Genomic DNA, 25,559 nt, shown 5'->3' on the forward strand with positions numbered 1-25,559 from the left:
GAGACGTATAGAGACGTATATAGACATATAGATGTATAGACGTATATAGACGTATAGACGTATAGACGTATAGATGTATATAGACGTATAGACGTATATAGACGTATAGAGATGTATAGAGACGTATAGACGTATATAGATGTATATAGATGTATAGACGTATATAGGTGTATAGAGATGTATAGAGACGTATAGACGTATATAGACGTATATAGATGTATAGATGTATAGATGTATATAGACGTATGGACGTATAGACGTATAAACGTATATAGACGTATAGATGTATAGACGTATAGAGATGTATATAGACGTATAGACGTATAGAGACGTATAGAGACGTATATAGACATATAGATGTATAGACGTATATAGACGTATAGACGTATAGACGTATAGATGTATATAGACGTATAGACGTATATAGACGTATAGAGATGTATAGAGACGTATAGACGTATATAGATGTATATAGATGTATAGACGTATATAGGCGTATAGAGATGTATAGAGACGTATAGACGTATATAGACGTATATAGATGTATAGATGTATAGATGTATATAGACGTATGGACGTATAGACGTATAAACGTATATAGACGTATAGATGTATAGACGTATAGAGATGTATATAGACGTATAGACGTATAAACGTATATAGACGTATAGACGTATAGACGTATATAGACATATATAGACGTATAGACATATAGACGTATATAGACGTATAGACGTATATAGACGTGTATAGACGTATATAGACGTGTATAGACGTATATAGACGTATAGATTACAGTATAATGTTTGGATGAATGCATATACAGTAGGTGCAAACCATTTGTTCTACTATGTTTTGTTGTATTTTGATTTAGGCTGTCCGTCGATATAAATGAGTGACTGGATTATTTAAACCACATTAATACCAATAAACTGGAAACTACCAACCAGACAGCCAGACAGCCAGACAGCCAGACAGCCAGACAACCAGACAACCAGACAGCCAGACAGCCAGACAGCCAGACAGCCAGACAGCCAGACAGCCAGACAACCAGACATCCAGACAGCCAGACAGCCAGACAACCAGACAGCCAGACAGCCAGACAGCCAGACATCCAGACAGCCAGACATCCAGACAGCCAGACAGCCAGACATCCAGACAGCCAGACATCCAGACAGCCAGACAGCCAGACATCCAGACAGCCAGACATCCAGACAGCCAGACAGCCAGACATCCAGACAGCCAGACAGCCAGACAGCCAGACAGCCAGACATCCAGACAGCCAGACAGCCAGACAACCAGACAGCCAGACAGCCAGACAGCCAGACAACCAGACAGCCAGACAGCCAGACAACCAGACAGCCAGACAGCCAGACAGCCAGACAGCCAGACAATCAGACAACCACGACTGCTACTAATGATAATAATGTTAATAACCACAATAAAGGGGTAATGTTGATATCTAACTAACCATCAGGTGACATCTAGTAAATGTCAGTGGTGGAAAGTAACTAAGTACATTTATTCAAGTACTGTACTTGAGTACAGTTGTGAGCTACTTGTACCTTACTTAAGTATTTTATTCTTTTATTCCTCGGCATGAGAGTAGCCTTTTTTAATCCTTTTTTTCCCTTTCCTATTGGACTTTTATTATTTTAATGTCCTGTTGGTTTTAAGACTTTTATTATTTTAATGTCCTGTTGGTTTTAAGACTTTTATTATTTTAATGTCCTAGTGGTTTTAAGACTTTTATTATTTTAATGTCCTAGTGGTCTTAAGACTTTTATTACTTTAATGTCCTAGTGGTTTTAAGACTTTTATTATTTTAATGTCCTAGTGGTCTTAAGACTTTTATTACTTTAATGTCCTGTTGGTTTTAAGTCGGTCTGAGTGTTTTATTGAGTTGTTTTTATGTTTTTATGTATAATTGTACAGCACTTTGGTCAACTTTTGTTCTTTTTAAATGTGCTTTATAAATACATTTGGATTGGATATGTACATGTTCTGCTACTTTCTACTTCTATTCTTCATCTCAGAGGCAAATATATACCTTTAGTTACTTGTTACGTTGCAGATTCAGATATGAGCATAAATGTTTGAAAAAAAAAGTCTGACATTTTTTTTTTAAAAATTCTGAAAATTCCCCAAAAAATAAATTCGGGAAAATGTTTGAAAAAGCATAAATAAATCAGGATGTAATATAGATAACGATAAAAATGTATCAAGTAGATAAAGTATAATTATCACTACCTTTATCAGCTGCAACATTAAACTGATGAACACATGAATTCAATAATTATAATCCAATATATTATTCTGCATAACGAGGACTTTTACTTTTAGTATACAGTATTTTCATGCTAATGCAGGACATGTACTTGTAAGAGAGTATTTCTACACTGTGGTGCTACGTTAACTTAAGTACAAGGTGTGAGTACTTGTACTACCTCCGGTAACCATGATGTCACCTTGCTGTGGCTGCACAGGACAGCGCCCAACGTTACCTGTATTAATATGGAATAGTGTGTTGAGCCTGTACATCATAAAGATAATAAAAACGGATCTATTGAAGGCCATATTTCATATTTCTGCATCTGATCACAGTTTGTTTGCTCCTCAGCGCGGTCGTCGACCACCACCACCACCATCATGGTCATCGACCGGAACGTAGACGCCGGGGCGGCGTCGGGGCGAGGGCCCAAGAAGACGTTTACAGAAGACCTCCACTCGACCTTCAGCTCCCCGCTGGCCTGGATCCTGGTTCTGGCTCTACTCATCACATGGTCTTGTGTTTTTGTCATCATGTTTGACCTGATGGACTACAGGACCGTTTCAGGTGAGGACATGATGACATATAATATACATTCTCACACCTGCTTTTACTCAACCAGCCAAGTCAGGCACACCTGGCTCTGTTCTGGCGCCAGATGTGGGCCGGCTCTGGCTCATACATGGCTACCAGATGGGCTCGGTTCTGAGGGTTAGAACTTGGGCGAATTGTAAAGGAGACTCAGCTCCAGTTGGCGGCTTCAGACTGGTTTTGGGGCAGCGTTGCTGCAACAGCTCAATACTTGTGACACGTAGCGTGCGGGACGGAGTTCTACGGGCTTTGGACTGGACTTCCAGATCATTAAGTTTGATTATTAAGATCTTACACATTTCCCAAGACGGAGGTTTGGTTTGAGAAGTCGGTTTCAGAAGTCTACTTGCACATTTCTCACCTCTCTCTTCTTCCTTTAAAGGACAACCCGCTCTCACTGGAAGGCGCTTAAATACCACGACATTACACGGACCTTCTGCGTGTCATGAGGACGCACTTTAGCCTTTTCACAACTGTACTAACTTAGGTTCAGGCAAGAAAAACACTTAGTTAAGGTAAGGGAAAACATCATGGTTGGGCTTAAAATAAGAACATAAACTAAGTAAAATATGTACAGAAACAATCTAACACAGCTACGGAAAACACGTCACAAACATCGATAAAAAACAACTCGAGACAAACGTCACTAACGGAAGTTACAAAACAAAACACCCAAAACAGCAGTTTCCATTTCTCCCACTATTATCAACCAAGAACACAGGGTTAACACGGGGTTAACACGGGGTTAACACAGGGTTATATACTATATATGTATATATATATATATATATATATATATGTACATACGTCATATATTGGAGCTGCAGTTTTTCAGCATGGAGGGTCAGTTATTTGTCAAAGATAGAAGTGAAGAATAAAACAGTGCCTACAGCAACAAGAAGATATATATATATATATATATATATATAGATATAGATATAGATATAGATATAGATATATTTGTCTTATCATAGATGTTGTTGTTTGTATTTTCTCTTTCTCTATTTGAGTCTGATTCTTTATCTGAATGTTTTTGTACTGCCCTGGTATGAAATGTACTAGCTGTGATGTGTTTCTCTGTAACAGTGACATCACTAAGTTGGAAGCATTGGTTCCATTTCTCTTCTCAACATTAAAACAAACAATGCTTCTAGAACTTCATGTATTTCTGTTGTGTCCACCTCTACTGGATGTTCTAACCCTAACATCAACATCCTACTTTAATCCTCCTTCTTTGTTACGCCTGATTCTCTCTGTTAATGAACAGAAAGTAACGTAAGAGACTAGAATAATGTAGCACAACCAAAACATAGCAGTGCATCCATTTTCCCTCCCAACACAGGGATATGTTGAATATCCACGTTTCTGAACTACACGGTACGTTTCATATCAGCCTCATATCTCGCGTGCAGAAACGCACACTGCCACGTGGTTAACGTTGTTAATGAGGCAGCAAAACTACCTGGTTAAGATTAGAAAACACACATCATGGTTTGTGTTCAAATAATACAACAAAAAGCTAAATAACTGCCCTTATCGGACGTTCTTACGTAACGTTACGTAACAAGCGTAACAACGTTACGTAAAACAAACAATGACTTGTAAAAAGCGTAAAGTCGATGTTTACCTTTGGTTACATATGTACCAACGTAACTACCGTATATAAACAACAACAACCCTTAGTAGACTTTGTTATGGGAAGTTATGTAACAAGCCAAACGTTAAGTAAAAAACGTAAAGTCATTTTTGGTGTCACACGGGACACAAACAGCGTCCTCCTGGGTGAAAGTCCTGAGTTTGTTAGACCCGTCCACTACAGCTCCCACCTGCCTTTAGTGGACTTTCTAGCTCGTTATACTCGTTATTAAACCACATAACTTTCAGTAATGGTCGCTCGATGCTCGATGCTCGATCAACGTGTCCGTGGTTTGCAGAAACATACAATGCCAACATGTTTCCCTAGACTGTAATATTATTAATAATCATTCATATTCACAATTTCACCTCCAAACAAAGGAGAAAAGAACGGGAGGACAAATCAGTTGATATTAACAGAAATATCAGCTTCTCTTTTGTTCTTTCTGACAGTATTATTAGTATAATATGAATCATAAACATCTCTTTCTTCATCATGCCATCACAGAAATACTTTACTGAACTCCTTCTTTCCCTCCTCTTCTCGCTTCCCCGCTCTGTTAAATGTCTGATGTCTTATTGCCGCTGTGTTTCTCCTCCAACCAGGTCGCCCACCTCCTGTCGTCAGGAAGGTTTTAAAGGATTCAGGCCGTAGAGGCAAGACACCTCATCTGCTACTAACCGCTCCGACCAGAAGCTGCTTCTAAAGGCGCTGATACAACCTACTAATGACCTAACGTTGACATAACGTTGACCTAGCGTTGACCTAACGTTGACCTAACGTTGACCTAACGTTGACTGCTGATACTAGCTTTCAATGTATTTCTGTCTGCTACTGACAGTATTCCAGATATACATGATGTTATGAATAGTTTGTAGTTTAATTTGTGTAGAAGAAATATTTCTCTCGTTTATCTCTCTCTTATGTCGTCTATATATTTGTGTAAAGAAAACAAATAGTTCAAATACTTGAAATATTTAGTAAGTATTTAGATTCCAACCAGGAAAAAACATAAAACACAAACAGTATATAGATATCTGAAAAATTAAATAAATCAGTCTCCGCCTTTAAAATGGATTTTACTGCTATACTTTTATTTTTCTAGATTTCTTTCTGTGTTTATTTATTTATTTGTTTGTGAAGGTCTGGTTGTAGTCAGGGCTTGGAAAACTGACTTTAGGTTCAGTAATGAACAATGCGTTGAGTAATGAGATGATATGATTACATAATGTCTAAATAAGGAGAACAATATCTAGTTTTCTTCCTCTCTGATTCAAAGGTGTTTGCTGGGATCACTGGTCCTCTTCCATCAAACTGCCTGGGTTCATCTTCACTGGGAGACTCTCAGTCTGTTCAGTCTGAAGCTAAATTGTCTACTAGTGTGTTAACTATATTATATTTATATGTAAATCAATCAACATGTTTAACAGCCGATCAGATCTCATGAGGAGTGAGTTGATGAAAGAGGGTCACTGTGATGTATTCAGATGCTTAGTGCACAGCAGTATGTGATGTTGAGGCCTCCTGCTGTGGTTAAACTGGACGGTGGGTGATGCCTGATGCAGCCCCACCACAGTTTAACCCTTTCGCTCTAGAGCTGATGTTTGCTGACATTTGCTCAGTGCAGAGAGACGTCTGCACTGAGCAAATGTGTGAGTAAGAGTCAGAAACTCTTGTTTGGCTTGGTCAGGAACAAGCAGGAGAACAGCTTCAGCAGAACTAGATGACGGACCTGAACTGTATCCGTGTCCTTGATCCACCAGGAGGCCTCAGCAGGATCGGCTCGGACCCCATGAAGGCGGTGAACGACGCCGTGGAGGAATCCACCAACGTCATCAGCGTGATGTTGAAATTTGTTTCCAACCTGGTCGCTCCTGCAGAAGACGAAGGTGCAGTCATTAGAAATGTTCTTTTATTTAGGATTTCTAAATAGATGTTTTAATGATTTTAACAATCACTAGAAATCACATTACATATGGAATCAGCACCAGGTATGGTGATAGATATATATAGATATATAGATATAGTGTATATAGACATGATGAATCAGGAGAGAGGTGGATCGTCCAGCTCTAACAGTCATGATAGAAAGACAAACGGTGCATCCCCAAAAAGCTGAACTATTTAGTAAAATGTTGATTAATTGATGACATCATGCTTTAATTCATCTCTCTTTCCTCTTTTCTAGGAAATCTATACGCAGTGAGAAAAAAAGGTTTGTGTTGATGTATTTCCTGTTTCAGTCCTCATTCTGCTGCGCTGCATTCTTATATGTGATGTTCTTTATAGATTTAGAAAATGAATAATCATTAAAAGAAGGCATTTGGTTGATTTAATGCAAATCATTGAACTGCACATGTACTGCAATCTGTCCTCACTTGACGGTACCCTTATCCTCGTAATATTACAACTTTGTTTTCTCGTAAAGTTATGACTTTAATCAGGGTCTAATAAAGTGAAATCAATGGGTGAAGATTGTTCAGATGGATAGTGATGCCACTGCAGGAACATACAGTAAATACATTAAAGGTGTGGCTGAGGGACGGAGGGACTGATATTATGTATGAACCATCTCAAAGATTCAAGATGGTTGGAGGAGGAGGAGGAGGAGGAGGAGGAGGAGGAGGAGGAGGTGATGATTAAGAGAACAAAAGGTATTTTATGATTCCTATTTTTCCATGAACGTGTAAATGAACTCTTTATAATCAGTCCTGTCCCTCCTCACCCTGGTAACAGTAAATCACTATACTGTCTGTTTCTCACTAACCTCTGCTTCCGCTGAGCTGTTCAACTTCTACTAAACGGACTAACAAGGTTCTTTATTAGCATCCAAACAGTGACATGCTTGATCCAGTTAAATCTGTAGTTCTGTTTAGTTCTGTTTCTGATTTCCATTTCTCTTTCTGTGTTCTAGGAGAATTTCTACCCTCTCGAAGTAAAGGTACGCACCTCTCGTTTCAGCTTGATTCATTACAGACTAGACCAGGGGTCAGCAACCTTTATCCTAAAGGTCCTAAACCTACTATCAAAGAGACATTTTAAAATAAAAAATCTGTCTGGAGCTGCAAAACATGTGATCTTTGTGATGAAGGTAACACAGTTTATGGTCTAAGTATATAGTGTAGTATAAGTCTAATGCAGTGAGGGCCAAAGAGACAATGTACTACGGAGCATAAGGGCCACATTGAGGGAAAAAAAGGCAGCTCCCATTGCCTTTACAGAGCTTCACACCTCCTCCTAACATTGACCATCTGACCAGTGAAAGTCAATGGGCATCACTAGATAACAACATACAGTAGATACAGTAAAACATCATTAGATAACAACGTACAGTAGATACAGTAAAACATCACTAGATAACAACGTACAGTAGATACAGTAAAACATCTCTAGATAACAACGTACAGTAGATACAGTAAAACATCACTAGATAACAACGTACAGTAGATACAGTAAAACATCATTAGATAACAACGTACAGTAGATACAGTAAAACATCTCTAGATAACAACGTACAGTAGATACAGTAAAACATCATTAGATAACAACGTACAGTAGATACAGTAAAACATCTCTAGATAACAACGTACAGTAGATACAGTAAAACATCATTAGATAACAACGTACAGTAGATACAGTAAAACATCACTAGATAACAACGTACAGTAGATACAGTAAAACATCACTAGATAACAACGTACAGTAGATACAGTAAAACATCTCTAGATAACAACGTACAGTAGATACAGTAAAACATCATCTAGATAACAACGTACAAGTAGATACAGTAAAACATCACTAGATAACAACGTACAGTAGATACAGTAAAACATCACTAGATAACAACGTACAGTAGATACAGTAAAACATCACTAGATAACAACGTACAGTAGATACAGTAAAACATCATTAGATAACAACGTACAGTAGATACAGTAAAACATCATTAGATAACAACGTACAGTAGATACAGTAAAACATCATTAGATAACAACGTACAGTAGATACAGTAAAACATCACTAGATAACAACGTACAGTAGATACAGTAAAACATCATTAGATAACAACGTACAGTAGATACAGTAAAACATCATTAGATAACAACGTACAGTAGATACAGTAAAACATCACTAGATAACAACGTACAGTAGATACAGTAAAACATCATTAGATAACAACGTACAGTAGATACAGTAAAACATCACTAGATAACAACGTACAGTAGATACAGTAAAACATCACTAGATAACAACGTACAGTAGATACAGTAAAACATCATTAGATAACAACGTACAGTAGATACAGTAAAACATCATTAGATAACAACGTACAGTAGATACAGTAAAACATCATTAGATAACAACGTACAGTAGATACAGTAAAACATCACTAGATAACAACGTACAGTAGATACAGTAAAACATCATTAGATAACAACGTACAGTAGATACAGTAAAACATCACTAGATAACAACGTACAGTAGATACAGTAAAACATCATTAGATAACAACGTACAGTAGATACAGTAAAACATCATTAGATAACAACGTACAGTAGATACAGTAAAACATCATTAGATAACAACGTACAATAGATACAGTAAAACATCACTAGATAACAACGTACAGTAGATACAGTAAAACATCACTAGATAACAACGTACAGTAGATACAGTAAAACATCACTAGATAACAACGTACAATAGATACAGTAAAACATCTCTAGATAACAACGTACAGTAGATACAGTAAAACATCACTAGATAACAACGTACAGTAGATACAGTAAAACATCTCTAGATAACAACGTACAGTAGATACAGTAAAACATCATTAGATAACAACGTACAGTAGATACAGTAAAACATCACTAGATAACAACGTACAGTAGATACAGTAAAACATCACTAGATAACAACGTACAGTAGATACAGTAAAACATCACTAGATAACAACGTACAGTAGATACAGTAAAACATCACTAGATAACAACGTACAATAGATACAGTAAAACATCTCTAGATAACAACGTACAGTAGATACAGTAAAACATCACTAGATAACAACGTACAGTAGATACAGTAAAACATCACTAGATAACAACATACAGTAGATACAGTAAAACATCATTAGCTGACCTGCTAAATATATATATATATCTATATATATAAATATATATATAGATATATATATATTATCTGTCCACTCCCATGTTGATAAGAGGATTAAATACTGGACTAATCTCCCTTTAAGGTTCGTTTAGAACAGATACAACATGTGTGATTAATTTGCAGTTAAATCACGATTAACTATTAACTATCGATAATCATGTGATTAATCACGTTTAAATATTGACAGCACTAATAAATAAGCAACTGGTTTCAAATGTTCCACATCACTATTATAATATGATCTTTACTCCATAACGCCACCAGAGCTCAAATATCTGATAAGGGATTTGTGGCTTTATTGATTTGTTGATTGATTGTTACTTTATTAATATGAATTATTAATATAATAACTAACATTCATATCATTACAGTACTAATTAGACCAACGTGTTTCTTACAGTCATAGGGATGCAGGCTCAGACCAAACAACCAGTGATTGAAGTGGTGGAGGAGGAAGAGGAAGAGGAGGAGGAGGTGGGAGAGGAAGAGGGAGACAAAGTGGAGGCTGCTGGAGAGGAGGAGGAGGAGGAGGAGGAGGAGGAGGAGCAGGAGCAGGAGCAGGAGGAGGAGTACGCAGATGAGGAGGAAGAGGAGGAGGATGACGAGGAGGAGGACGACGAGGAGGAGTATGAAGAGGATTATGAAGAGGAGTATGATGAGGAGTATAAACAATATTATGAGGAGGAAGCTGAAGAGGAGGATGAGGAGGAGGAGGAAGGAGTGGAGGAGGACGAGGAGGAGGAAGAAGAGGAGGAGGAGGAGGAGGAGGAGGAAGGAGTGGAGGAAGAGGAGGAGGAGGAAGAGGAGGAGGAGGAAGAAGAGGTGGGGGCAGAACTTGAGGACGAGGAGGAAGAGGAAGAGGAGGAGGAGGAAGAAGAGGTGGGGGCAGAACTTGAGGACGAGGAGGAAGAGGAAGAGGAGGAGGAGGAAGAAGAGGTGGGGGCAGAACTTGAGGACGAGGAGGAAGAGGAAGAGGAGGAGGAGGAAGAAGAGGAAGAAGAGGAAGCAGCAGAAGGAGTTGAAGAAGAGGAGGAGGAGGAGGAGGGAGGTGAAGCAGCTGCTGATGAAGAGGATGATGAGGTGAAGGAAGCGGAGGAGGAGGAAGAGGAGGTGGAGCGAGATGAGGATGAAGACGAGGAAGATGAGAAGGAACCTGAAGCAGCTGCAGCTGAGATTGAAGAAGATGATGATGATGAAGATGACATGAAAGAGGCTGACAAAGATGATGAAGAGGTGCCTGAACCTGCAGCTGCTGAGGATGATGAAGATGATGAAGATGTTGAAGAGGTGCCTGAACCTGCAGCTGCTGAGGATGATGAAGATGATGAAGATGTTGAAGAGGTGCCTGAACCTGCAGCTGCTGAGGATGATGAAGATGATGAAGATGATGAAGAAGAGTCTCCTGAACCTACCCCCCCGTCTGAGGATGAAGAGTCTGGCGCTCCCGTTGACGTCAGAGACGGTGACGAAGACGTAGTCCTGCCTGACGAAGATGATGAAAAAGACGAAGACGACTCCAGTGACGATGCCTTCACTGACACCTCAGACGTCAGTGAATCTGCACTTCTCTCCAGTGAGGAGGAGGAGGAAGAGGACGACGATGAAGACGATGAAGACGACAGATTAGCGGAGGGCGTCCCGACGTCTGACAGCGATGATGTCATCGCAGGAGACAGCGATGAAGACCTGGAGCTCGATCTTCCTCCTGTTCCTGCTGCCATTGAGGATGAGGAAGATGAGGAAGATCATAAACCTGCTGAAGAGGAAGATCTTCCTCCTCTACCTGTTTTTGAGGAAGACGATGATGAAGAGCTGGACCAATCAGACGAGGACGTCTCCGTCGCCTCTTCTGAGCACTTTGCAGACGATGAAGATGATGACGAAGACAGCGACCTCAAAGACGAAGACCTGGACTTTGACCTTGACAAAGACGTCCACGTTGACGTCGACGTCGACGGTGACAGACCTGATGATGTCACTGAAGAAGACGATGATGAAGAGGAGGAGGAAGAGGAAGTGGACGTCCCTCCCTTTGAGAGCACAGACAGCGGAGTCTTAGGCGATGAAGATGATGACGACATTGATCCTACAACTGATGAAGAGACTGTCTTCAGTGATGACATCATCTATGACACAAGCGACGACGATGACGATAAGGATGATGAAGATATCGATAGCAGCTCGTTTGAGTTCACCTTCGATCAAGACGATGAAGATGAAGATGAAGATGTCCCATCGGAGTCCTTAGCTAGGGAGGACGAAGAAGACGATGATGATGATGATGACATCCTGCTAGCAGGTATATTCCAGTATTATTGATCATTATTATTATTATTGATTACTATTATTATTGATTAGCACAAGTACACAGGTAATCTTTGAACACTGGCTGTGAAACTAAACCAAAGAACGTATATCACTAAGAAGTGAAAGTCAATAGTTAGAAGCCATTTTGGACTGAAAGAGACGACCGGACGCCGGTAAAACAAAAGTACAAATAAATGATTTCTATTCTATTGTCATATTCTACTGAAAAGGCCTCTGTTGAACAATAACATATTCTATACATATATCATTTTTTATATTTTATTTAGCCTTTATTTAACCAGGTAGTGTTGGGTCTGGAGTGGCTGAGATCTCAGTTCAATGTTCTTCAATGTTCATTTTAACGGTGTCAGAAAGTCAACAGGTTATTCAGGTGAATCTCTTAATGCTGCAAGAAGCAGAGTTTTATTGTGTTTCAATATCAGCAGACAAAAACACAACCAAACCCGAGCCGTTCCGGACGCGACTGTCCGCGGGCTTTACATCACAACCCTCTATACTAGATCAAAGAACTCATCCCTCCTTTTTACTATCATTTATCTTCGTATCCTCCACTTCTACTGGTCTCTGTCAACATCTACCATACATCTGCTCTAGCTGCCCCCCCACATCCATTACGTCAGAGACAGATTCCCTGTTCTGGGCTCTTCAGTGGCAGCCTTGTCCACGCAGCTGAGAGGTGATCTGGTGATTTGATTTTGACTTAGAGCTGTGAGTTACAGCACTGGGGCTCTAATGAAAATACAGCAGCACTATGATTGTATGCTGTTTCAGTTATAAACACAGGGTTATAGGATTAATACTTTATCATTGTTTATCACATTATTATGTAGTTTAAAAAGGGATTACTTCAACAGGAGTACTCATTGAGATTAAGAATCTCTTTAGTAAGAGACCTGGCCAAGACAGCAGCATTCAAACAAACTTCAGACGCCACAACATAAAACAAATGCTGAATAAATACATAGCATAATATCATACAAACACATTCAAATCAAGTGTTGGAAGCCAACGCTAAAGTGAAAGTATCCAGAAACACAGACAGCTCCTGACTGACTCTCTTCCAGGTCTTTCAATCATGTTTTAAATTCATCAAAAGTCAACAGACTCCACTTTCAACTGAGCTTCCAGTGTGTTCCAGGAGAAGGCCATCTTACCTAGTTCTGTGTGGACTTTAGGTACAGATAATAAGTACAGGTCAGACCATATAATAATAATTATAATAATAATAATAATAATAATAATAATAATACGCTTTTTCAGTCCAAAATGGCGGCTGTTGTTAAAAAGCATCAGAGTTTCATCTCTTTCCTTCTCTGCTCTCTGACTGTGTGTTTGTAGCTGCCACTGCAGCGTTCACTGTCCAGGAGGAGGCGGTAAAGACTGAGGCAGACGAGGAAGAGGAGGAGGATGAGGAGGATGATGAGGAAGAGGAAGAGGATGCGGAAGACGTCAAACAGGCTGCTGATGAAGACAAGCCTGAGGATGCTGAAGCAGAAACAGTTGGTGATTATCACACTACCTGCTGCGTTTCATACACATCATCTAACAGTTTCTCTTAAAGTGTATTTCATTCATATTCAGTGTTTATGAAGTCAATAGTAAACTACAGTTCAACGTCATCAGTCACCTGACACATGAATATAAACGTCTGTTTCTGCTTTCAGCCTCAGTCACCACTCAGCCTGCTGCTGCTGAGGAGGACGATGATGATGATGATGATGATGAGGGGGAGGACGAAGAGCCGACAGCTGGACTAAAGAAAACAGTAGACGAGCCTGAAGACAGAGAAAAGGAGGAGGACGATGAAGACGACGATGAGGAGAAGGCCATGGTGGATGTGATCAAACCTGTACCTGAACCTGAGGAGGAAGAAGCACCAAAGACTGAACCCACAGGTCAGAGAGACCGTTACACCTGTTATACATCACATTTACCTGTAACCTCACCTGGACTGTTATACATCACATTTACCTGTAACCTCACCTGGACTGTTATACATCACATTTACCTGTAACCTCACCTGGACTGTTATACATCACATTTACCTGTAACCTCACCTGGACTGCTATATATCACATTCACCTGTAACCTCACCTGGACTGCTATATATCACATTCACCTGTAACCTCACCTGGACCGTGTGCTTTGTGGTTTCAGTGTGTCCTTGTATGACCTCTGCAAAGGTCAAAGAGACCGCCACCAAGACAGCAGACAGAAAAGGTTTGAGACTGTCGTGTGAAGAACGTCTTTGTTTGAGCAGAGTGTCGGTGGTGTGACTTTATTCCATTAAGGGTTGAAGGTTCAGGTGGAGTCAGTTTAGAGGCTGTTTGGTAGCTGCAGCGCTTCACTTTAACGTTTTCACAGTAGCAGAGAGAATGAAAGAAGAGTGTTGGTGAAAGATAACACATCTCTCTGATAAAGCTGTTCCAGGTCGTAGTTGTATGTCAGTGATCTGATGTTGGTGTTTTCAGATGCTGTTAGAAGAGTTTCAGCTGTGAGGAGGAGAAAAGGTACAGTACGGATAAGAACAAGGTTCTGACACTAAACTCCAAAGACAAACAAAGCTAATGTATGGTGATGATGATGTTTCAGTGTTTCTGATCAACCTGCGTCTCTAAGCTAAAACTAAACATTAACTAATAACTAATAATTTCATTTTGTTTGATTTTAAGAGCGTGAAGCTGTGAAGACCGATGAAAAGCCAAAACGGAAAGGTAACACTGAACACTGAAACATAGCGAGCACCCGGTGTGATCCTTGTTCTTACTGTGATGGGATGAGTTAAATGATGGGATGGTGTTGCTTCCAGCTCTGCCCAGAATTGCAGCTCTGGAGCCAAAAATCCGGCGGATCAAGAGACTTCCTGCTCTCCTCAGAGGTATTCACACATTTACTGCAGCCGTGGAACGGTGAATCAGGAGCTCATCTGTCCATGAAGTATCAGGCCGATCAACTGTTTCCAGTCTTTATGCTAAGCTAACTTTAACTAGCTAGCTTTAACCTCACACTGATAAATAGTGTTGCTTAAACTAACGGGATGTTTTCTCTTGTTCATTCCAATAAAAAGCCAAGAGAGTGGAAAAGAGTCCCACCAAGACGGACAGGAAAGGTAAGTGGACGATTCAGCCGCTAATAAGTCGCAGTCACTCATCTGTGATTAGACACAACACAAGTTTCCTATTGTATATATATATATATATATATATATATGTTTATATCGCCCAATATCACAAATCACTTTACAATCTGTACAATCCTTCAACCTTCCATTCAGATAGTAGTAATATTAAAGTATAGGCAGTCAGGATGACACTCTTCTATAAAGGATAATGTACTCTTCTATAAAGGATAATGTACAGCGAGCCGGTCATCGTTGTGAAATAAACCCTGACGGCGACGCTGAGCGTCTCTCATCACCCTGAAAGGGCTTATTTCACAACAATGACCTGCTAGCTGTACATTATCCTGCTTATTACACGGCTAGCAACGGTCTGCTATACGTAGCAACGGTCTGTTACACGTAGCAACGGTCTGTTACACGTAGCAACGGTCTGCTATACGTAGCAACGGTCTGTTATTCATAACAACGGTCTGCTATACGTAGCAACGGTCTGTTATTCATAACAACGGTCTGTTACACGTAGCAACGGTCTGTTATACGTAGCAACGGTCTGTTGTACGTAGCAACGGTCTGTTATACGTAGCAACAGTCTGTTGTACGTAGCAACGGTCTGTTGTATGTAGCAACGGTCTGTTGTACGTAGCAACAGTCTGTTGTACGTAGCAACAGTCTGTTATACGTAGCAACGGTCTGTTGTATGTAGCAACGGTCTGTTGTACGTAGCAACAGTCTGTTGTACGTAGCAACGGTCTGTTATACGTAGCAACGGTCTGTTGTACGTAGCAACGGTCTGTTATACGTAGCAACGGTCTGTTGTACGTAGCAACGGTCTGTTATACGTAGCAGCAGTCTGTTGTACGTAGCAGGTTCTTTTTCTCTGACAGAGACAGAGACGAAGAAACAAGAGGAGGTCCCAGAATCGGGACATGAAGGTATAATAGCTGTTATATTCATTATGAATTGAATGTATATATAATTATATTCATGTAGTAACCTGGAGAATGTATTTTCAGTTGGTCCATGCCGTCCTGCTCCAGTCTACTGCCCGTCCCCACCTGGCTGGTACGGTAAGTTATCATGCAGAGGAAATAAATATCTGACTTCATAACTCTTCTGCTTCTATATATATATATATATATATATATATATACATATCTCTTTATGTTCCAGTTCATCACGTGGTCACAGACAACCCGTACCCTCCTCCGACCATGTCAGGTACTCACACTGTTGTCACATCAGCTATAACTGATATAATATCAGTAATGATGTTGCTGGACTATAAAACACATATTTGTTTCCAGCTCCGTCTGCTCCGGTTCTGACTGCTCACCCGGTCCATCCCGGAGCTCCACCGCTGCAGCCTCTTTATCAGCAGCCGCTCTACGCCCAGTACCAACCGTATCAACCCATGCAGCCAGTGATGCAGCCCCAAGCAGAACCAGTACAGCCAGTACAGCCAGAGGCCACAGAGCGAGAGGCTCCAGTCCAGCCTGAGATCCAGAGTCCAGCTGCTGAAGCTCAGCCGGCTGGAGCTCCGGTCCACGGTGAGAACACACCATTTATTCTGATATTCTGATACGGTACGTACAGATTCAAAGCTTCCAGTCAATATGGCCAAACTAATTTATTATCCCCCATTCCACCTGGTTCACCTGATTCACCTGCTTCACCTGCTTCACCTCATTCACCTCATTCACCTGGTTCACCTGATTCACCTCATTCACCTCATTCACCTGGTTCACCTGGTTCACCTGAGTCACCTGATTCACCTGCTTCACCTCATTCACCTCATTCACCTGGTTCACCTGGTTCACCTGATTCACCTGATTCACCTCATTCACCTCATTCACCTGATTCACCTGATTCACCTCGTTCACCTGGTTCACCTGGTTCACCTGATTCACCTGATTCACCTCATTCACCTGATTCACCTCATTCACCTCATTCACCTGATTCACCTCATTCACCTGATTCACCTGTTATCAGGCCATTAAATAGGCGAGATCAGTCGCTATAAGCACCATACATGTGGGTCAGTAGGGGCCTACTACGCCTACTACGCCTACTACACCTATTATGTTGTAAAAATGAACAAAACTACAAATTCATAAGTTTAGGCAACAAAACTACAACTTTTTTAGGTTTAGGTAACAAAACTACAACTTATTTCGGTTTAGGTAACAAAACTACAACTTCTTTAGGTTTAGGTAACAAAACTACAACTTATTTAGGTTTAGGTAACAAAACTACAACTTATTTCGGTTTAGGTAACAAAACTATAACTTCTTTAGGTTTATGTAACAAAACTACAACTTCTTTAGGTTTAGGCAACAAAACTACAACTTATTTCGGTTTAGGTAACAAAACTACAACTTTTTTAGGTTTAGGTAACAAAACTACAACTTCTTTAGGTTTAGGTAACAAAACTATAACTTATTTCGGTTTAGGTAACAAAACTACAACTTCTTTAGGTTTAGGTAACAAAACTACAACTTATTTCGGTTTAGGTAACAAAACTACAACTTCTTTAGGTTTAGGTAACAAAACTATAACTTATTTCGGTTTAGGTAACAAAACTACAACTTTTTTAGGTTTAGGTAACAAAACTACAACTTCTTTAGGTTTAGGTAACAAAACTATAACTTATTTCGGTTTAGGTAACAAAACTACAACTTCTTTAGGTTTAGGTAACAAAACTACAACTTATTTCGGTTTAGGTAACAAAACTACAACTTCTTTAGGTTTAGGTAACAAAACTACAACTTATTTCGGTTTAGGTAACAAAACTACAACTTTTTTAGGTTTAGGTAACAAAACTACAACTTATTTCGGTTTAGGTAACAAAACTACAACTTCTTTAGGTTTAGGTAACAAACCTACAACTTATTTCGGTTTAGGTAACAAAACTATAACTTCTTTAGGTGTATGTAACAAAACTACAACTTCTTTAGGTTTAGGCAACAAAACTACAACTTTTTTAGGTTTAGGTAACAAAACTATAACTTATTTCGGTTTAGGTAACAAAACTACAACTTCTTTAGGTTTAGGTAACAAAACTACAACTTTTTTAGGCTTAGGTAACACAACTACAACTTATTTCGGTTTAGGTAACAAAACTATAACTTCTTAAGGTTTATGTAACAAAACTACAACTTCTTTAGGTTTAGGCAACAAAACTACAACTTCTTTAGGTTTAGGTAACAAAACTATAACTTATTTCGGTTTAGGTAACAAAACTACAACTTCTTTAGGTTTAGGTAACAAAACTATAACTTTAAGTTTATGTAACAAAACTATAACTTCTTTAGGTTTAGGTAACAAAACTATAACTTCTTTAGGTTTAGGTAACAAAACTACAACTTCTTTAGGTTTAGGTAACAAAACTACAACTTATTTCGGTTTAGGTAACAAAACTATAACTTCTTTAGGTTTAGGTAACAAAACTACAACTTATTTCGGTTTAGGTAACAAAACTACAACTTATTTCGGTTTAGGTAACAAAACTACAACTTTTTTAGGTTTAGGTAACAAAACTACAACTTATTTCGGTTTAGGTAACAAAACTACAACTTCTTTAGGTTTAGGTAACAAACCTACAACTTATTTCGGTTTAGGTAACAAAACTATAACTTCTTTAGGTGTATGTAACAAAACTACAACTTCTTTAGGTTTAGGCAACAAAACTACAACTTTTTTAGGTTTAGGTAACAAAACTATAACTTATTTCGGTTTAGGTAACAAAACTACAACTTCTTTAGGTTTAGGTAACAAAACTACAACTTTTTTAGGCTTAGGTAACACAACTACAACTTATTTCGGTTTAGGTAACAAAACTATAACTTCTTAAGGTTTATGTAACAAAACTACAACTTCTTTAGGTTTAGGCAACAAAACTACAACTTCTTTAGGTTTAGGTAACAAAACTATAACTTATTTCGGTTTAGGTAACAAAACTACAACTTCTTTAGGTTTAGGTAACAAAACTATAACTTCTTTAAGTTTATGTAACAAAACTATAACTTCTTTAGGTTTAGGTAACAAAACTATAACTTCTTTAGGTTTAGGTAACAAAACTACAACTTCTTTAGGTTTAGGTAACAAAACTACAACTTCTTTAGGTTTAGGTAACAAAACTATAACTTATTTCGGTTTAGGTAACACAACTACAACTTCTTTAGGTTTAGGTAACAAAACTATAACTTCTTTAGGTTTAGGTAACAAAACTACAAGTTATTTCGGTTTAGGTAACAAAACTACAACTTATTTCGGTTGAGATGAGAAACAGTTGACCTGTCAGGGAGAGTAAATGATGAGTTTAATTTTGATTCAACATATTCACCAGATTGAAAATGTTACTTCAAACTGTAATAAAGTATTTTTGCTGAAGAAATATAAAAGAGAAACCTTCAGTTTGTTGACTTGTCTAATCTGTTTTCTCTCTTAAAGAACCAGAGACTGTTGAGGAGGAAGTGAAGGCTACCTCCACCAAGAAAGGTACAAACTATTTAATTCATAGTTAAACTCACAGAATTATCTTTCTCTTAATCACTGCTGTGAACAATAATCAATATGTGATATTTTCCAGCAGCAAAGAAGAAAAGCAAGGCTGCTGAAACAGAAAAAGGTACCGTCTGCGTCTCCAGATCCACTGAATGTTTAATCTGTCGTAAATAACCACGTCTGCAGCATTAAACAGTGATGTACGCTATGACACAGGATTAATTCATTACTCATTTATCCCCTCAGAGACAGCAGCAGCAGCCAGACAGACAACAAAGAAAGGTCCTTTATGTTTTCAGTGTTACAGATGATTATGATCCAGATAGTAAATCTACACACACTTCAGTAAGATATTAATAACATAACTCAACACTCATTTCTCCAAATCTAGACGCTGCAGCTGCCAAAGACAAAACCAAAGCTGCTGCTGCAAAGAAAGGTGAATAAACTCTGGAACTCACTGAGCTTCTCTTGAGGAGAATATCCATTTTAATTTAATATAACTTATTCATATTTTTATGTTGCAGAACCAACAGCAAGAAAAGAGAAAACCAAACCTACTGCAGCTGCTAAGAAAGGTATAATGAACATTTTGGTGGAATATAAAGTTTCTACTTCACATAAATAATGTGAAAATGTCTTTAAGATTGGGTTCATTTATATATACTGTATATATATATTTATCTTTTTGAGTCCGTTGCTCTTATCTTTACAGAGAAAACTGTAAAAGAGAAAACCAAACCTGCTGTAGCTGCTAAGAAAGGTAATGAACATTTTCCACCTCACATAAATAAAATAAAACAAGAGAAAAGAAGTTTCTCAGAAAGTTTCAGTGTTGGAGAATGAGAAGACGTAAACTTCGGACTGAAAATGAACAACTGAACAACACAACGGCTTTAATATTTTGTTCATTTATATATTTCATATCTTTGATTCCGTTGCTTTTGTTTTTACAGAGAAAGCTGTAAAAGAGAAAACCAAAAGTCCTGCAGTGGCTGCTAAGAAAGGTAATGAACATTTGGTGGAATATAAAGTTTGTACTGTACTTCACATAAATACAATAAAACAAGAGAAAACAATCTCATAGGAAGTTACAGTATTAACATACAAGTACACTGAGACGTCATCACCATAATGTTAACATGGCTTTAAGACTGTTTTCATTTATATTTTATATCTTTGAGTTTTTATATCTTTGTTTTTACAGAGAAAACCAAACCTGCTGCAGCTGCTAAGAAAGGTAATGAACATTTAGGTAGAATGTAAAGTTTCTGCTTGATATAAATAAAACAAAACACTAGAAAACGATCTTATTAACATACAATTAGACTGAGAGGTCATCACCATAATGTTAACATGGATTTAAGACTGTTTTAATTTATATTTTATATCTTTGTTTTTACAGAGAAAGCCGTTAAAGAGAAAACCAAACCTGCTGCAGCTGCTAAGAAAGGTAATGAACATTTAGGTGGAATATAAAGTTTCCTTCTTGAAGTTTTTGAACGAAGCTTCGAACGTTTGCCGTCATATTTTATGACCTCATCATGCAAAAAATGGTTATCATGGTTCTATAAATGTAATTTATGGTGCTGTTTTATTAATACAGGTGTGTTGCCTCCCTCTGTTTGCGATGGCGAGCGGGAGAGCAAACAGTTTTTTGACCGCAGTGAAAATGTAGTTTTTGAAAGGCTAAACGCCAACAAATATGGACTGAAGCGGAATATTTCATTATGGAAATGATTACATTCATGTTTTATTCAATAATTTTAGACTTTACAACACTTATTGGAAATGTTTGGATCACACGAGTCAGAAACAATCCTACGCAGCCGCCACTGGACTCTCAGTATAATACTAATAATATTAGTATAATACTAATAATATCGGTGTAATCTGATCTTTATCTGCACCAAACGGCGGGTTTAAACACAATGAATAGACAAAAAGAAAAGTTGCCTTCAAAGCATTCCAATGCTGATTTAGAATTAAAATGTCAACGTTATGACTGAAGTTTAGCAGCTTCAAACTATTTTTTACAGCCCTACAATGATAATGTCTAAATGGCTTTAAGACTGTATTATTTATATCTTTGAGTTTTCATATCTTTGTTTTTACAGAACCAGCCGTTAAAGAGAAAACCAAACCTGCTGCAGCTGCTAAGAAAGGTAAAACATGACCAGGCCAGAGAGAGTTATAGAAAGTGTAATAATTAATAACTAATCCAGAAGAAGCAGCTAATATAAAAACAACTGATTCAGTTCACTAACCAGGACTCTTTCCTCCTGAAACCAGACGCTGCAGCAGCGCCACACAAGAGGAGATCAGGTGACTCCACACTGACGGGTTATTAACTAGCACTGAAGTCAATCATTCATATCAGTGACTAACATGTTATTAACTAGTACTAAAGTCCATCATTCATATCAGTGACTGATGGAAACTAACATGTTATTAACTAGTACTAAAGTCCATCATTCATATCAGTGACTGATGGAAACCAACATGTTATTAACCAGTACTGAAGTCAATCATTCATATCAGTGACTAACATGTTATTAACTAGTACTGAAGTCAATCATTCATATCAGTGACTGATGGAAACCAACATGTTATTAACTAGTACTGAAGTCAATCATTCATATCAGTGACTAACATGTTATTAACTAGTACTGAAGTCAATCATTCATATCAGTGACTGATGGAAACTAACATGTTATTAACTAGTAGTGAAGTCAATCATTCATATCAGTGACTAACATGTTATTAACTAGTACTGAAGTCAATCATTCATATCAGTGACTAACATGTTATTAACTAGTACTGAAGTCAATCATTCATATCAGTGACTGATGGAAACTAACATGTTATTAACTAGTAGTGAAGTCAATCATTCATATCAGTGACTAACATGTTATTAACTAGTACTGAAGTCAATCATTCATATCAGTGACTAACATGTTATTAACTAGTACTGAAGTCAATCATTCATATCAGTGACTAACATGTTATTAAATAGTACTGAAGTCAATCACTCATATCAGTGACTGTAGAGATGAAGGAAACTAACCAACTAACTAACTAACTAACCAACCAACCAACCAACCAACTAACCATCCAACCAATCAACCAACCAACCAACTAACTAAGGTGTTTTTGCTGCTCTCAGCAGAATCGGGGGTAGGGAGTAAAGTGAAGACTTCTAGAGCCCAGAAAGGTTAGACTCTGAACACTTTTAACATTTCAATCATCCAGTTCAACACAAACTCCTCGTGAGCATCATCTTCTCTATTAACTTCAACAGAACCAGAACCAGAACCAGAACCAGAACCACGTCCACAGCCCATCAGACTGAGATCCAGACTGGAAGCTGTGAGGAGGACAAACGTCACCTCTGAGGCGAAGGAAGGGAAACCTGCCAGAGCTCCGTCTCAACCAGGTAACTAACACTGGTTACTGCTGGTTACTGCTGGTTACTAGTTACTACTAGTTACTGGTTACTACTGGAGGAGGAGAAACCTGCCAGATCTCTGTCTCAACCAGGTAACTAACACTGGTTACTGCTGGTTACTACTGGTAACTAGTTACTACTAGTTACTGGTTACTACTAGTTACTGGTTACTACTGGAGGAGGAGAAACCTGCCAGCTCTCTGTCTCAACCAGGTAACTAACACTGGTTACTGCTGGTTACTACTGGTAACTAGTTACTACTAGTTACTGGTTACTACTAGTTACTGGTTACTACTGGAGGAGGAGAACCTGCCAGATCTCCGTCTCAACCAGGTAACTAACACTAGTTACTGCTGGTTACTGCTGGTTACTAGTTACTACTAGTTACTGGTTACTACTGGAGGAGGAGAAACCTGCCAGATCTCCATCTCAACCAGGTAACTAACACTGGTTACTACTGGTTACTACTGGTTACAACTGGTTACTAGCTACTAGTTACTGGTTACTACTGGAGGAGGAGAAACCTGCCAGCTCTCCGTCTCAACCAGGTAACTAACTATTGTTACTATTGGTTACTACTGGCAAATGCTGGTTACTACTAGTCACTGGTTACTACTGGAGGAGGAGAAACCTGCCAGATCTCCGTCTCAACCAGGTAACTAACACTGGTTACTGCTGGTTTCTACTGGTTACTACTGGTTACCACTGGTTACCGCTGGTTACCACTGGTTACCACTGGTTACCACTGGTTACTACTGGTTACTACTGGTTACCACTGGTTACCACTGGTTACCACTGGTTACCACTGGTTACTACTGGTTACTAGTTACTACTGGTTAACAGTTACTACTAGTTACTAGTTACTGGTTACTATAACCAGAAGTGGAGGAGCAGGGGAAACAAAGAGACGTGTTACTTACGTCTGTCAGGAGAAATCACACTGGCAGATTATCAGATTCAATGTTTTATGAACCATAAAATTCCAATTAGGGACAAACTGAGCTGCATCACTCTGAGACCAAAATAACAATACTAGAATACTAAATCACTCTGAGACCAAAATAACAATACTAGAATACTAAATCACTCTGAGACCACAATAACAATACTAGAATACTAAATCACTCTGAGACCAAAATAACAATAATACTAGAATACTAAATCACTCTGAGACCACAATAACAATACTAGAATGCTAAATCACTCTGAGAACACAATAACAATAATACTAGAATACTAAATCACTCTGAGACCAAAATAACAATACTAGAATACTAAATCACTCTGAGACCACAATAACAATACTAGAATACTAAATCACTCTGAGAACACAATAACAATAATACTAGAATACTAAATCACTCTGAGACCAAAATAACAATACTAGAATACTAAATCACTCTGAGAACACAATAACAATAATACTAGAATACTAAATCACTCTGAGAACACAATAACAATAATACTAGAATACTAAATCACTCTGAGACCAAAATAACAATACTAGAATACTAAATCACTCTGAGACCAAAATAACAATAATACTAGAATACTAAATCACTCTGAGACCACAATAACAATACTAGAATGCTAAATCACTCTGAGAACACAATAATAATAATATTAGAATATTAAATGTTCAACGCGATTACACAGAGTTATTATCAGGATGTAATAAAGCTGTTTCTCTTTCTCCTCTCTCTCTCTCTCTCTCTCAGGCAAAGCTGAGAAGAAATCTGTCAAAGAAGCTCAAGGTCTGGATTCACAGTCAGAGATGATCTAATGTTGAGAAAGTTTTCTGTGGACGTTTGACATCGATCACTTTCTCTCTCTCTTCTGTCATTCTCTCATTATAGATAAAGAGAAACAACCTTCACACGCCAGTGAGTATGAACGTCAGTTATCAGTTATCAGTTATCAGTTATCAGTTATCAGTTATCAGTTATCAGTTACAGTATACTGAACAACAGGAAATATTGTTGTCAGAAAACAGGTTAAGATAAAAGTTCATATTTACTCATGTCAGAAGACAGGTGAGGGTCAGACGACAGGTGAGGGTCAGAAGACAGGTGAAGGTCAGAAGACAGGTGAGGGTCAGAAGACAGGTGAAGGTCAGAAGACAGGTGAGGGTCAGACGACAGGTGAGGGTCAGACGACAGGTGAGGGTCAGAAGACAGGTGAAGGTCAGAAGACAGGTGAAGGTCAGAAGACAGGTGAGGGTCAGAAGACAGGTGAAGGTCAGAAGACAGGTGAGGGTCAGACGACAGGTGAGGGTCAGACGACAGGTGAGGGTCAGAAGACAGGTGAAGGTCAGAAGACAGGTGAGGGTCAGAAGACAGGTGAAGGTCAGAAGACAGGTGAGGGTCAGACGACAGGTGAGGGTCAGAAGACAGGTGAAGGTCAGAAGACAGGTGAGGGTCAGAAGACAGGTGAAGGTCAGAAGACAGGTGAGGGTCAGACGACAGGTGAGGGTCAGAAGACAGGTGAAGGT

The 25,559-nt window shown here is 38.7% G+C and overlaps 1 protein-coding gene across 1 annotated transcript in view; it reads left to right on the forward strand.

The window, feature by feature from the left end:
- Positions 1-25,559, forward strand: part of LOC119476987 (probable serine/threonine-protein kinase kinX) — a 39,653-nt gene that overhangs the window by 6,370 nt on the left and 7,724 nt on the right. The window contains exons 2-34 of the mRNA XM_037750725.1: positions 2,621-2,836; positions 5,102-5,152; positions 6,260-6,385; positions 6,685-6,711; positions 7,411-7,437; positions 10,069-10,448; positions 10,509-11,967; positions 13,335-13,499; positions 13,661-13,891; positions 14,154-14,216; positions 14,468-14,506; positions 14,669-14,710; positions 14,806-14,874; positions 15,064-15,105; positions 16,002-16,049; positions 16,131-16,184; positions 16,288-16,335; positions 16,422-16,664; positions 19,567-19,614; positions 19,706-19,744; positions 19,867-19,902; positions 20,012-20,059; positions 20,148-20,198; positions 20,336-20,383; positions 20,577-20,627; positions 20,828-20,860; positions 21,026-21,073; positions 21,738-21,785; positions 21,913-21,945; positions 22,787-22,834; positions 22,922-23,056; positions 24,787-24,822; positions 24,925-24,951. Coding sequence (XP_037606653.1) covers positions 2,621-2,836; positions 5,102-5,152; positions 6,260-6,385; positions 6,685-6,711; positions 7,411-7,437; positions 10,069-10,448; positions 10,509-11,967; positions 13,335-13,499; positions 13,661-13,891; positions 14,154-14,216; positions 14,468-14,506; positions 14,669-14,710; positions 14,806-14,874; positions 15,064-15,105; positions 16,002-16,049; positions 16,131-16,184; positions 16,288-16,335; positions 16,422-16,664; positions 19,567-19,614; positions 19,706-19,744; positions 19,867-19,902; positions 20,012-20,059; positions 20,148-20,198; positions 20,336-20,383; positions 20,577-20,627; positions 20,828-20,860; positions 21,026-21,073; positions 21,738-21,785; positions 21,913-21,945; positions 22,787-22,834; positions 22,922-23,056; positions 24,787-24,822; positions 24,925-24,951 — 4,059 coding nt within the window. The remainder of the gene's footprint in view (positions 1-2,620; positions 2,837-5,101; positions 5,153-6,259; positions 6,386-6,684; positions 6,712-7,410; positions 7,438-10,068; positions 10,449-10,508; positions 11,968-13,334; positions 13,500-13,660; positions 13,892-14,153; positions 14,217-14,467; positions 14,507-14,668; positions 14,711-14,805; positions 14,875-15,063; positions 15,106-16,001; positions 16,050-16,130; positions 16,185-16,287; positions 16,336-16,421; positions 16,665-19,566; positions 19,615-19,705; positions 19,745-19,866; positions 19,903-20,011; positions 20,060-20,147; positions 20,199-20,335; positions 20,384-20,576; positions 20,628-20,827; positions 20,861-21,025; positions 21,074-21,737; positions 21,786-21,912; positions 21,946-22,786; positions 22,835-22,921; positions 23,057-24,786; positions 24,823-24,924; positions 24,952-25,559) is intronic.

This window comes from Sebastes umbrosus, chromosome 18 (genome assembly GCF_015220745.1).
Source record: "Sebastes umbrosus isolate fSebUmb1 chromosome 18, fSebUmb1.pri, whole genome shotgun sequence".
Lineage (NCBI taxonomy): Eukaryota > Metazoa > Chordata > Actinopteri > Perciformes > Sebastidae > Sebastes > Sebastes umbrosus.